The sequence below is a fragment of the Anoplopoma fimbria genome, chromosome 5, assembly GCF_027596085.1.
Source record: "Anoplopoma fimbria isolate UVic2021 breed Golden Eagle Sablefish chromosome 5, Afim_UVic_2022, whole genome shotgun sequence".
Taxonomy (NCBI): domain Eukaryota; kingdom Metazoa; phylum Chordata; class Actinopteri; order Perciformes; family Anoplopomatidae; genus Anoplopoma; species Anoplopoma fimbria.
Genome location: NC_072453.1, coordinates 2,035,716 through 2,050,888, shown reverse-complemented (window position 1 = coordinate 2,050,888; position 15,173 = coordinate 2,035,716). Strand labels below are relative to the sequence as shown.

Genomic DNA, 15,173 nt, shown 5'->3' with positions numbered 1-15,173 from the left:
CTTGTTTGGTGGCCACGCCAGCCAGCTGCTGTCATTATTTTCCTGCTGGCTTTGGTTCATGGATTTCCCACCCTGGTTATCAACAATTCCTTAATGCCAAGACCAGCTGGAGTTAAAGAGGAACCAACAATTTTACACACGCTATTAGTTTAGTAGACCCAGGGAATACTACTTAGCCTGATCATCCCTGATGATGTCATCAGACATCCTATATCGCAGCATTGGCTTGTAGACTTAACATCAGAAAGCTTGCCCCACAAACACAGCAGTTACAAAAATATGGAACATCAGAGTCCACGGAGAATGAGAGACATTTAGCGGGCAGGAAGGGTCTAATAAGAATATACTCTTTGTATTGTGGGAAATGTAGGATTCAGGATTCAGGAGCTTGACCCATGCTATGCACTTAAAGTTAGAATATCTCAACCTCTGATGCTCTTGTTGAATTTTTTCCATGCAATCTGTCTTTCCTCAGCAGCATTAAACTGAGACCTGAACCCAGCCTGTAACCCAAGTCTTTATGACCCAACCGAACTAAACCAAACTGCTGAATTTTTAATCCAAACTCGACCCAAGAAACAAAAAGTTGTATTACGTGTTGTTATTTAAACCAATGCTACTGCTTCGCAGGAAAATGCTACTCATTGGCTTCAATGTCTGTCTGTCCTTCCTTCCACTGGACATTGAGAATTCCTTAAAGAATTGAATTGAGAAAACTCAACGAAATGACCGAAACCCAGCACGAAACCTGATGCTGCGTCAGGTTCTACCCAGATTGGTACAATTAGCAGAACTCTCCATGTGGGTCCCCCAGCTTTAATCCTTGAATTACCGCTTCAGAGGAGGCAATGAGTTTTTGGCAACCATTTGAAGAAAGAGAACACACCGCGTCAGGGTTGAGGGCGAAGGCGTGTCTATTATGTTTGCAGACCTGGAGATGCCCATTAACATGCTCGCTCTCTCAGAGTTGACGAGTCTTGATGAAACTTCCGATGCTATCGGGCATGCCACATTTGAGCGAGCCAGCGTTGATTGATAAGCTGGAGACGGCAGTCAATAGGTGATTTCGGCAGGACATAAACCCTCACGCACACATTAACACACTCAGACACGTCTCCGTCTTAACGAGACTGGGACCAGAATAGCCTTTGCACGCTTCTTTATTGGGAAGCCACCGCGTGTGACCTTTCCCCAACGCCTTATCAAACTGGCACACTCACAGGCAGTACTCACACTCACGTTTTCCTCGCACTCTTTCATGCACATCGACATCGGATGCATGCACAAGTGTGCTGTTGTTTTCACGCATCAGTAACACAGAGTGTTTCATCCGGTTCTACACGCTTTGTTAGACCCTGGTGTTTGAGCAATCTTACACTTCCACCCAGATAAGCTCTAACGGCAACAACGACAACACAACACCATCGACCTCACAGCTTTCCGTGTGCTCATGCCCTTCTCCTCCTACTTGTTATTGTTTGCTGAGCCTGATTACTGTAATTAAAGTGCTGGCAAGAGCATCCTAGCTTCTGTTCTTCGCAAGATCTAGAAGTCACCCTTTGACCTCTGCTCTTGTACTACGATGTGAGGCCGAGAGGGGGAGCCCAGAAGAGTCTGGGGGCTCCTTGTTTGTGAGTGGAGCTGAGGAAATAAGAGACTGATAAGGTTAGTAGGAGTTCAGAGGAGGAAGTGGTCCACCAGAAGGGAAGAATGTCACAGGGTAATCCTTGCTCTTCGCTGTCAATCCATTCGGTGCTGAAGACAAAACATCTTGTTAGTCTGATAGCCGTTGGCATGCAAGTGATATTGTGTTGCTTAAAAAGAGAAATATATCCGTTTTACTTGAATTTTCAGTCCAAATTCATTTTCAGCTCAGGGTTTTTGAGTTGAACATGAACATCACTAGACAATGTGACAATCTATAAGTTATGCTCAGACATGATCTCAAGTAAAGTTGAAGATTGTGTGTCTCTAAACTGTTTGCCCTTGAGAATACCATTCTATCTCTAAGGATTTGTTGGTATTGCCATAGTCAGGTGTGGTGAAACAGGTAACAGGTGAGGTAAATTGTTAGTTCAAATACCATTTGTAGAAATGAGCCCCATGATCACTGAGATCAGAAACTGTCATTTTGTACAAATTGTTGCACACAAATACAAGTTAACCCAGTCAGGCAAATAAAAGCAGCAGGTAAACCAAATTCAGAAGGGTTCTCTGTTCTCTTTTCTCTCCATCAGTTCTCATTTCTCTGCATGTGCTCCTCTCTTCGCGGGTCACATGGCTCGCTCATGCAAAGGCACGTTTCCACTTCGGGGACGTCTAGTCATCTCAGTCTGGAGTCGCTGACACGAAGATGTTTACCATCCGCTCGGAGCAAATGAGAAGAGACACAGGTGTACACCGGCCTTCCTCGACTCAGAAAGCCCATTAGTTCACAGTGCACAGATTACAAAGCTGGCTGGGTTGGAGCTGGACCTGGACAGGTGAGCAGGGGGAGCAGACCTAATCTGCCTGCTAACAGATGGCTCCCCGATCACACACGGCTGCCCACCCGCCAGCCATGTTGGAAGAGAGTGAACGCCCACAGCGAGGTTGGAGAGGGCGTGCAGGCGGAGGAGGAGATGATTGTTATTGAATATGAAATGTCAATCGCTTGGAATGAGTAGTCATTCAGGCCGGGAGAGGATTGGTTCGCTTATCTGGGAGATAAACAGAGGTGCTCTATATGAAATTCATGTTCACCCAAGTCACTGAATGAAGAGTCATCCTGATATGTGGCTCTCGTCCAGTTGATGTATTATTTGATGTCCCGATTTATATCAACATCCGAATAACATCAGTGTTGATTTTTTTTAATTTATTTTGTCCCAAATACTTTACGCCCTTACACCTTTTGGTTCCCTAACTGCCATCGCCTGCATTACTAAAAATCAAGAGCTGACCTGTTCTGCACAAATAATAGCCATATGTAAACCGTAAATGAGAAAGGAAGTTGCTTTCTTGTGCTCAAAAGATAATGTGCTATTGAATAGATTTAAAGGAGGAGGAGAATGCATGCAACACACTCGTTGGCCTTCAAGATACATGCAGTGCGTTTTCCTGAGAAATGCTGACCATAAACAACCTTATTTGCAAGTAAAATCCACATTTTGTTTTTAATCACTGAGTGTGCTGCAGCATGATTTCATTCTCACTAAACTGTTCCATAGGTTTCCTGCTATTTGCATAGAATACAGTGAGCGTTTGCAGTGCTGCTTAAAGGTAGTTTGTTACGTTACTTCAGTAGCACACTGTTGTAGCGCTTGCTCTTCCCTCCAGAAAGCAAAGTCTGCTCTGATTGGTCAGCTAGCCCGCTATTTTGTGATTGGTCAACGTTTCACATTTAAAAAAACTCTGGAGCTTCAGATCCATATCTCTCTTTTGTTGTTTGAGGGCCAAACTAGCCGGAAGGATTTTTACGTCACTTCCCTAACATTATGACCTCATAAAGTTACAGAAGTGAAGGAGAGAATTCAATCGAGCCGTTTCAGGCAGCTCAGGAGCAGTGTTTCTGAGGGGGAGGGTAACTCCTTTTAGGCGTGGACTTCAGGTTTTACACTCTACGGACCTTTTACATGTAAAAAAATATATATAACACACTAAAGAAGAGGGGAAAAGTGGAAAAGCATAATAGGGCCACTTTAAGACAATTTGAGCTTGAATTATTAATTGTCTCACTTTTCTTATGTATTGTGGCATTAATTGTCAAACACATACGTTGTCCTCCATGGCTGCAGCTGTCAGATGTGGGTTGCAGTTTAAGTATCAAACCCACGTATCTCTGCTCTGAAGCCAGTTAGCGCGCCTCGGGGCCTGCTGTGGACACTAATCCGAGCTGCTGCCACTTGCTCAGGCACGGCTAAGCAGCATCCTAACAGCTCAGCACATTACACTATGAGGGCAATCACTTGAAGGAGCTGGTGCTAAATGCGTGCTCTGTGTGCGTATGTGTGTGTGTGTGTGTGTATGCCTTCGCTGATCGTAAAACGCTCTGGAGAGAGAGATAAAAAGTAAGTTGCTCTTGTGGGCAGCAAGTCACGTCTGTCTGTTCATAAGCCGCCACACATCCGTGACGGCACCCGAATGCATCGCTTTCTCTGAGAGTCCGGGGCAATTATGTTAAACAAATGTCCCACAAAGAGCAAGTGGCAACAAATGGCCAGAGGCAATGACTCACGGGATTTCTTACATAACTCCCTGCACTGGTTTTGCTTCTCTTGAATCATGTCACAATGTTTCCCTTGTAAACAGAGTTTAGTACAGCATTTAATAACTCTCAGGGCTGTTATGAGATACATTTTCTTTATGGCTCTCATCTCACAATGATTGTGTACGCTGTTATGCTGGTAATTGAGTATCCAGTGCATAATGTGGCAGCTATTATTGAATTGAAATAACTTGAAAACAGTGTTGGATGTCTTTCAAGAGTTTCTGCATTCCCAGTGCTGCCACTTTCTCATATTCAGATATTTCCCTTTGACAGAGAGTTGCTGTGAAAGACGAGGATCCAAACACCGTCGTATCCCGCAGCCACTCCTCGCTGTCACTCATCCTCCTGTCCTTCAGTAGTTGTATCTTTGCTCCTCTCCTCCCTGCGTCTCCTGGCTGTCTTCCCCTCGTTTGTTCTCTGTATCTCAGCGACACTGCAAAATCCTCCTTGTTTTCCATCCATCTGTCAACACCAAAAGTCTCAGTGTGTACCCATACGGAATCAGAATCTGCAAATATGAAAAGTTCCTCATGCAGTTTGGTGTCCCACTCCCAGATGGCATGGTTTAGTTGAAAGGTGTTGTAATGTAATGTAATGTAATGTGTTGGAACATGGAAGGGATCCTTTTTTTTCTTCTTTTATAAACAAGCCCTCTAAATACATGTGTTTCATTTATAGCAGCAATTATTATCATAACATTTGCATTATAGAGTTCATCTAAAGGGGTATGGCTCAAAAGTCTCTCCATCTCTCCCTTTGCTTTACATCCTCTCTGTTTGGCTCTCTCTCTCTTTTCTTGGTGTTCTTCCCTTGGTCTCCTGTGTTTTCCTCAGTGGCTGTCATCCTAGCAGAGGAGCAAAGTCGTCGCTACGATAGGGACTGTCCCGGCCGCTCCAATTACCCAGAAATCCCCTGATCAGAAGCAAAGATCCTCATTATTGATGCCTAACTCACAGGGTTACGGCTGGGAGGGTAATCTGCAAGGACGGAGAGAGAGAGAGAGAGAGAGAGAGAGAGAAACAAAGGACAAAGACAGAGATAACACAGTGGCAACAACACGGATGGATAGATGGATAACTAGATAGATATATAGATGGATGGATGGATGGATGGATGGATGGATGGATAGATGGATAGATAGAGAGAGAGAGAGAGAGAGAGAGAGAGAGAGAGAGAGAGAGAGAGAGATAGATATGCCCCTTCTTGGCATTAGTCATTTTAAATATGTATTATAAGTTGCTCAGAGATATTTTTAGGAAGTTAAACAGGTCATTGTTCCCTCTCTAATATCTGTTATATTATTGAATTATTGGAACACATCATGGTAATGTTAGAATTGACTTTGCCCAATACAAATTGTTACTGAATTGAGCTTGAACGCATCATAATGCAACCTCCATCATCGTGAGCTGTTGGCTCCGTTATTTCGACTCCACCCTTTATAGATAGATGGAAAGATGAACAGAAAGATACATTAAAAAGAATGAAGAGAATAAATGCAAGAAAATATGAGCAAAATCTGAGCTGCAGCAGCAGAGGGACACAGCCAGATTTAGCAGAGGGAGTGTGTGGGTGGCAGGAAGTGTGTGTGTGTGTGTGTGTGTGTGTGTGTGTGTGTGTGTGTGTGTGTGTGTGTGTGTGTGTGTGTGTGTGTGTGTGTGTGTGTGTGTGTGTGTGTGTGTGTGTGTGTGTGTGTGTTGTCAGAAACTTGAGGGAACACTGTCCAGAGCTGACAAAATCAGGGATGTACTGCATGAAAGGAGAAAAAAGCTGGTCTTTCAGTGTGGCGTTAATTCGGAGCAAACTGTAGGTGTACTGCTGACACACTCACAGACTGCGAACAAATCTCTCTCCTTCCGTTTGACTCAGGACTCTAGTCGTGTTATCCGAATGTATTTTAAAGCTTTATTCATCCTGAAAAGGATGTTGCTGAGCACACGTTCTGTTTCCTAGAATGGCCTGCTTCATATTTACACAGTTACACACAGTCACACCGACAGCTGACACAATGCTATGAATGCTTTTAGTCACTAATGGAGCGTCTTTGGTATTCAGTGCCTTGCTCATTAGCACTCTATTACAGCTGTGCATAGATCGCCAATGTCGGTTCTTGGCATGTACTTTGGTACCGTGTACCTCTAGCTAACATCATGACATTCAACTGGAGGGTGCGTTTTCATGTGATGTAAAGAATACCGTACACATACCAACTCCGTCTGAACTGTCGCTGGTGGAATTGTGGGTAATGTAGGTGCCAACTTTTAACAAAGGAGAACTACAACTTAAAGGCATGGCATAGCACTAGGAATCAGCATATGACATTTAAACAGTGGCATATATCAATGAGGATTGGTAAATACCAGTGACAAGTCGTATACGACAGTGGAACATGACTGACAGACGGTTATAAGGGCCAATCAGAATCAATTTTCAGTCCCACTCCTTTATTGTTAGTTAATTTCCTAAGAACTTAGGAATGGCAGAACGTCTTCCTGAAAAATGAATACAGTGAATCACATCTGTTTGTGAAGAGCCAGACCTCATATTGTTTACGAGTAACCCGCGGCACTGCATTCCATCTGTTACAATGAATTAACCTGTTTTGACAGTCATCATTAAAGCTGTTTAACTAAAATAAAACAGAGTGAGGCAGACATTAAATTGACTAAACTGCGATGTGTAATAGGGTATTATTTCTACCATTTGTCATTATTATTTGACTGTTTAACTGTGAAAAGTGTTGTAGCATCCACTGGCTACTGAATGGTCCACTTGTGGGAGGCGGTGTGAACGGCTATAAATTGAGAGGTACTTGGATTGGTGCTCATATCGACCACTCCATTAAATACAAGACCAAGTAATCGTATCAGCTTTGAGAACTGTGCTGCGCTTCAACTTGATGTGAAATAGTTTTTTTAAACTTAACAGCAACAAACACCTGATCCACACAAGTGCACATCTGCTGTGTGTGTATTGGTGATCAACTTGTGTGCTGCACGGCTGTTTGACCTCGCTCCCTTGTCTCTCCTCTCAGGTATGCGTATCCTGGTGACCCTGCTGCTGGACACCCTGCCCATGCTGGGCAATGTGCTGCTGCTATGCTTCTTCGTCTTCTTCATCTTCGGCATCGTGGGCGTCCAGCTGTGGTCCGGCCTGCTCAGAAACCGCTGCTTCCTCGGCAACTTCTCCATGTGAGTTCAACGTTTACTACAGTTGTTTGTGCCAGTGTACATAGAGTTTTGTCAATTTACATTCCAGTGCTCACATCTTTTATGCTCACATTAATGTCAACTGCAAGATCAATATAGCTACAGGGTTTGGCAGAACTATTATGATTGTCCAATATGATAGACAGTTGTGGACTTAAATACTTTACTTATGATTTCCAATTTATGCCAAGTCACTTCAACTGAGGGGCAAATATTGCACTGCATTAGTACAGTATGTTTATTTAAAAGCTATAGCTGCTAGCTTGTATTGAGATAGGTGTTACAAAACACATGAAAGCTAACATCAATAGACATATCCAGTGTAGTCCTTCAGTTCCTCCTCCTCTGAACACCACAGGACAGTCTGTAACACACAAGTTTCCAGAAGTACAGTAAATTACACTGCCCCTCTGAACTCACTGATACTTTGTGTCGCACAAGCGAACATCCCATTCGCTGTTCAAAGCGCTACTTGAGGCTACGGCCGACATTACACATTTGTTTGTGAAAATCTTGATATTAATACAGGGACGATGACATGGCTGGATAGCTAGCTGGCCCATTTGTTGAACATACTGTCACATTACATTAACTGTTTGTCAATGTTATTTGCTTTGAATCTTACTAGCATGATGTTAGCTTTCTAGCTCATAACTGAGCCAAGGGTTCTTTGAGCTGAGCGGACTTGAAATATCTCCCGTTGCCAAATCGTATCCAAGGTCCGTCCTATTTACTGGAGCAGTGAGTATTTTCATTGCATAAAAACCTTATGGGATAGTAATGAATATTCCAGGTATTAACAAACCCTCAGGTTTTAACAGGGAAACAGAATTATGGCCTGTGAAAAACATACTCTTTCCGACAAAAATACTTTTATTATTTATGCTCATTTTTTTCTTTGGCAAATGATCATGGTATAAGCGGGATACTGCCCTTCGAGGTGTCTATCATCAGGAATTATGGGAAGAACCATCTGCAAGGGCAACTGTTCTGGCTTCCCCGTCGTCCATTGGGGGCGATTGTGGCTCAGTGGTACTTCTGGTTGAAGGTCGTCCTTCAACCAGAAGATCACGATTTGATCCCACAAGGGCTGTGCCATTCGTGTGTGGGAATGGGTTTGAACGATTAGTTAGTCCTGATTATTACCCCTCACTGAAGAAAAAGTAACATTACTGTAAGAGCCATATTAGACTTCATAAGATGTGTTCAGTTATATAGTAACGAAAAATGTTGAAATGCTCCTTTAGTTACGCTACTGACGACGTCATAGCCAATAGCCCTCAGTTGAGGTTAATCAGTCTGCGGAGCAAGACAGTTTTTTGACCGTAGTGCCAAGTTGAGCACAGAATGAATCTTGTAACTTTGTTTTTTGTCGAGTAAACTTTTAAAATGGAGTTACTGCCTCTGAAGAATCATTTCGCGTCAAGCTCATTGCAAATACGCAGACTGTTACAGTAGTGGTAATGTGGATCACCAGACAGAGAGAAGAATGCCGCTACAATTACTACACAGTGTAGTAATGTTACACTACTTATGATATATTTATAATTAGATTTGATGACTTACACTTAAACCCTTTTTTTGCAGAATTTCAGCTTACTTCTATTTATTCAGGGAGGCTTAAGCAACACGCTATTTTGCTTGGCTAATACATCCATAGGTTTCACTATTACTTGGGTTTGTACATTTACATCATAAACATTAGAATTGATTGCCACCCAAGCCTAAAGTCTTGATAAACCAAAGTGATCCTTCGAAAATGGTCAAAGGAAGATAGTGAAAAAGACAGTGAAAATGTCTGTGCACAAAAGGTGTCTATATATTGAGTTATATTTTTACACTTCAAAAACCCATATTGATAAAATTCTTATATATTCCAAAGTTGCACAAGGTGACTGGATATATATTTATTTATTTATGACTGTCCTATTACAGCTGAGATAAACAACACAGATGAGATTGCAAACAGGTCTTCTTGAGGCCAAAGTAACACTGTAGAATAAAACCTTTACCCTGCACACTAAACTGGGTCACGCTCTAAAGTCGTTGAGGTTACTCATCATAGAGTCTCATCATAATGATGAATGGGAGAGCCACGAGCCCTGGAATAATGAGAAAGATCATGGTATGTGGAACATGGGCACCCATGACTTATTCATGTTCCCCCCGTCATCCTGGCTTCATTACTCTCTGTAGGATTTATGATACCTCACAGCTGTAATTTAAGTCCATCCATAATGGCTTTGGTGAGCCGGCATATATATTTTTTTTGTCATCATCATCATCATCAATTTTTCTCCACTGAATCAGAAAGGTCTGTATTTCAGCATCAGGTGGATGGCATATAAGTCATAAACACATCTTTGTTCCCGCCTGTTATCAATTTATCTTGTAATCATAATCGCTAATACATATTTTAGTGCTTCAGCAAAGTAACAGCTGTTAACCGTGCTGACAGCGACTGCTTATTAGGCTGATGGAGAATATGTGACAGCACCCGGCAGGAACCACATCCCATACGTCATTTCAGGGTGTGACAAATCAAATGTGTTTTCGTGCTGAGCTGAGCTGACCAATAAGTGTTCCTGTAGATCATCTCAAAGTGTGAAACAGCTTTTAAGAATGTGCAAATGGATAAGTGAGTGTGAGGTGGTCCTGAAGTGGGACTGGTCTGGTCCCTCCAAGTATTTGAGGACTACTATGCAAATCATAAACCTTGCTGGGAAAGGAAAAAGTGTGTGTTTGCAGACGGGCCAGATATCACACAATCACCAGACACACAAACAAACAAACGTGTGCGCTCGTCTCTCACAATGCACACGCACCAAGGGTCTCCCCAGCCGTCCAGCCCCCAGGTTTGTCAACACAATTACAGCTGACTTCACTGATTAGTCCCTCCTATCTGTTGGAAGGACTGGTAATCAGCACAAATCAGCTGCTGCAGGATAAGCATGGAATTAAAACCTGTAGACTTTAGGGCTTTAAAGTTGATCCACTTAAAATTCCACCCAGTGAATGCCAGAAAATCCAAAGGCAGAATCACCACTTCATTCTTCAACTGCCTCGACTTGGCAGCAAAAGCAGGTTAGGGTTGAACAAAGATGTTTCCCCGAGGAGAGACGTGTCATTGTCCTTTGTCAATGTTCTGGGTAAAAACCCAGGTGAAGAACAAATGTTTGAAATGTAATTTAGCTTTTAATGCTTTGCTATCCTTGTGCCTAGATGTTTTATGGTGTCACAGTTTGTAACTCCTCACATCTGTACATCATCTCTACAAAGAAAATGTACAATAATTCTATGTCATTTAAATATATCATACATTTTTTTTCAGTTTGTTGTGAGCACCTGACCCAAGGGTATCTTTTTACAAATACCTTTTTTCTTAAAAACATATTCTTCTGTTTATTGATCAAAATGCAGAAGCAATATAAGGCTTCCTTGCTCATTTGGGCTGCCAAAGGTTTGGTGAGTGTCCTCATGGAAGCCCAGTATTCATGTAAAAAGATGTTTTGACCTTTCACTTGGCTCATCAGACTGTGACATCATACATTTACTGGGGTCCCCATGACAGGCGACTCCATTCTCTAATACTGCCCTTGACTCCCACTCTCACCAAAGCAAAAATCAGATTATGGCTTATGACTATGGCTTGACCAAACTTTATATCCTCATTATATCTGTTCAAGTTAAACTGCAGTGGCTAGCCCCACTGACTTGATAGGCAGTATTATCTGAATGAATGGCAGGGCATCACTGTATATCTGAATCCACTAGACACTAGTTGGTCACCTAGAAGTAATGAGAAACTTTTCCCTTTTCCTGTTATTACATTATGTTTTTGCTTGTCACAGATTGGATAACATATGATAATATGTCTAACACTTAGAAATGATTGTTTGAATGAATTGATTCATGAGAATCTTGGGCTTTTCAATTTGCCAGTGACTTGTAAGTGCCACAGTGGCCACTGTTGTGTGAAACTTACAAGGTCTCACTTTGAAGGGAAGTGTTTAATACACCTCCCATAAGATATGCATGGATTTAGAAAAGGGTATTTTTTCACACCGGAGAAAACAATCTTTAATACAGATGCTAGTAATACTCAAAAAAGCGGATTTACTTCAGACTTTAAGCACATCTCTCAATCATTTTGTTTACTCACGAGAACCAGTGTAGGCTAATTCATACGATGTCCTCTCTTTTTCCTTCTCCAAAGCCCTCCATCTGTGGGGCTGGAGAAATACTACCAAACCAAATACGACGACGAGGACCCCTTCATCTGCTCCGTGCCGGGAGGTCACAGCATGAGGTACTGCAGCTCGATTAAGATGTACGAGGAAGGAGGCCTGCAGTGCACCCTGGGCTTAGAATTTTACAACAGCACCGACAACACCTCCTGCGTCAACTGGAACCAGTACTACAACAACTGCACCGCTGGTCAGGTCAACCCCTTCAAGGGAGCTATCAACTTCGACAACATCTGCTACGCGTGGATTGCCATCTTTCAGGTAAAAATTGGCTACTCATACAGGACTGAAAAAGGATTCCGTTTGTTGGAAGATTTTGCCATGAGGCACATACAATGGTGTTCGGCTGACTGCCAACCCTGTAATACAAGATGGAGACGAATAGGGATAAGGGGTGTGGGTGTGGGTGTGTGTGTGGGGACGACGACGACGACTAATTGTGGCTGGTGTTTCAGAGAATTAGAGTTTACAGGATTAGCAGGTCGCTACAGCCACACCAATTTCTCCCACACCATTTTCTTGACATCATCTGATAAGCCTTCTGTTGGAGAGTCCATTCATCACTGTCTAGCTGTTGGGGGTCATTTTGGAGGACGAAAGCCAGATTGGAGATGAGTTCCCCCAAAAGTCTTGCTGCTGCTCTGCGTGGGGTAAAGCACACTAGAGAAATGTTGGGGATTAGTCTTCTGCTGAGTCTTGGCACACTCCGGACTGTGAAATATGGTCTTTTTTAGTTACTATTTTTATTTCTGCTCTTTGTTTGAGTTGTCTGATCCCTATTTTCTTCTTTGTCCCTCTATATTCCTGTCCTCTGCCCATTTTCCTCTTCAGGTGATCACTCTGGAGGGCTGGGTGGACATCATGTACTTTGTGATGGATGCTCACTCCTTCTACAACTTCATCTACTTCATCCTACTCATCATCGTAAGTGCCACTTCATGGGGCCACCAGCTGCGTGCTGTGTGCGTGTGTCCGCTGATGATTGAAAAAGTGGGTCAGTCATGTGCGAGTGCGTGACTAACCATGTCGCCCACCCCTCCTTGTCCTCAGATTGGCTCATTCTTCATGATCAACCTGTGCCTGGTGGTCATCGCTACGCAGTTCTCCGAGACCAAGCAGAGGGAGAGCCAGCTGATGAAGGAGCAACGGGAGCGCTTCTTGTCCAACGCCAGCACCCTGGACTCCCGCTCCGAGCCGGGCTCCCGCTCCCGTTCTGAGCCGGGCTCCTGCTACGAGGAGCTGCTCAAGTACCTGGTCCACATCGTCAGCGAGGGGGCCAGACAAGTGGCCCGTGGCTACAGGCTGTTGGCTCGCCGTGCCGGGCTCAATATTGCCGCCTTGTCCCCGGCCAAGGAGCCCAAACGCAGCCAGAGAAGGAGAAGGAAGTCCTCCAGGCAGGGTTCTGTGACTGTTCATCAAATGGCGCACCACCACCACCACCACCATCACCACTTCCACCTTGATAATGGCAGCTTGAGGGGTGGAGGGGGCATACGGTGTGTGGAGGGTCAGGATTTTGAGGCTGGAGCTCATAACAACAACGGAGGGGCCCATGTAGCAACCACCGGCGCTGGGCATCTGGCTTTGGCTCCACCGACTTCAATGACAGCAGCCACCTCGGATTCAAACCTGCCAACTTTGTCCAAACTATGTGCGGGAGCTGCCAATGCATCTTCAGTTCGCAGCTTATTCCAAACAGAAACTCTCCGCTGCACACCCTCGCCCACAAACCTGGGGCCGACCCCGGGCCCCTCCTCCCTTGCCCCAGCTCCCATTGCTAGGGCAATGAAGAGGAACTCTGTACCTTTTGCTGCTCCAGGGCCTAAGAACTACCCCACTCTGCAGGCTCGAGCCCTGGCGGAGTCCAGACGAGGGAGTGCTGCCGCCAGCACTCTGACTAACATGAGCTTCAACCTGAACATCCCACCCATGTACCTGGAGAGACGCCCATCAAGCTTGGTTGACACACACGCTCCTGCAGGTAGATACATGACTGCAATCTCACAGGGCTTAGGTTACAGATGCATTGCGTGGAAAATCATGATGGTAAATACAATCAAAAACTTGGAGAGTGTTTGATTAACTCAAATAGCGGCATTCTTTTGTGCTTTGCTCAGCTGAGTTTTCTCAGTATTCCCATTAAGAAAAACATTTTGGCAGGCAAAATGGGGTTTGAAAAGTATCTCATTCAGTCAGAATCTGTGCTTAATGTCCATATCATTGTGAAGCAAATCCAGTGACACACCACTGGAAGTGTTCCTTGTTCTTCAATCACCCATTTGGAGGAGTACGGTATTGGTTTGTCATGATTAAGTCTCAAACTTTTACACTATCCAGAGTTGTGTTTTTTCTTTTTGGTGAATGACAGAAAGAATGCTAATTAGAGTCAATAAATGTTAATCCCTCATGTCAAAGCTTGCAGCCAGCTCCGTCTGGCTCCGGCCAAGTTCTAAAAGACAGTGGGCTCAGCAGAAAAGTCAGGCCAGGTCTGAGCAGGTTGTACTGACGGTGGTAAAGCTGGCAGCCAGCCAGACTGGCGGCAGCACAGCCTGTAGAGACAAGGCATTACTCATGGCACACACTGCCCATCGCCACCGAAAACACTCCCTATCATACTCAAGCAACTGTCCAAAATATTGTTGTTCATGACAGATCTATTTCATCGGACTTGACAATTTGTCTATTTCACTTCATTTGATGTTATTTATCACACAATCGCGCTGATTTCCCTGCAGCTCTCTTTTTCTCAGTTTCTCCATCTGACCTTTTTTCTCACTCGGCTGCAGCCCAGCTCTCCTGCCAGCTGTCGGCTCGTGACCTCAGCACCACCAGCAGTGCCATGGACACAGCCGCTATGACACTGGACCCCGAGAGTTGCCCCTACTGCGCCAAGGCCCTGGCCAACGAGTCAGAGGGCAACGAGACCCCCGGGGACTCAGACAGCGAGGGCATATACGAGTTCACCGGCCGGCAGCCCAGGAAGCAGCAATGCAGTCTGGGCAAAACGAAGGTGGTGCACTTCTGGAGGCTGGTGTACAACACATTCAAGAAGATCGTGGACAGCGAGTATTTCGGACGAGGGATTATGATCGCCATTCTGATCAATACTCTGAGCATGGGGATCGAGTACCACGAGCAGGTCAGTGTTTGTCTGACAATTTGATTGTCTCGTTAAGAGAAGTGTGAGTGTGTGGAGTTGAGTGAAGATGCTCGATGGTGCTACGTTGTGGAACAGTCGTGCATAATCAGGAGACATTGGAGACCTTACAAGAGAGTTGAGGAAGGTATTAGATTCATTATATAGATACATGTGGGTCATTCTGTGTGATCACGTAAACTACATAGCTCCCACAGGCCAAACTGCAGTTTTTTACTCCTGGGTGTATTTCTCATTGAGCCCCTTTACACATTATATTAAGAAACAATCTGTATCAGGCAGGCGGCCACCTCAGGGTCTGAAAGATGAAG

General features: G+C 44.2%; 1 protein-coding gene across 1 annotated transcript in view; it reads left to right on the top strand.

The window, feature by feature from the left end:
• The window catches only part of cacna1g (calcium channel, voltage-dependent, T type, alpha 1G subunit), a 234,277-nt gene that overhangs the window by 119,059 nt on the left and 100,045 nt on the right, over window positions 1–15,173 (top strand). Inside the window, 5 exon segments of the mRNA XM_054599520.1 lie at window positions 7,284–7,444; window positions 11,697–11,966; window positions 12,537–12,629; window positions 12,756–13,686; window positions 14,492–14,844. Coding sequence (XP_054455495.1) covers window positions 7,284–7,444; window positions 11,697–11,966; window positions 12,537–12,629; window positions 12,756–13,686; window positions 14,492–14,844 — 1,808 coding nt within the window.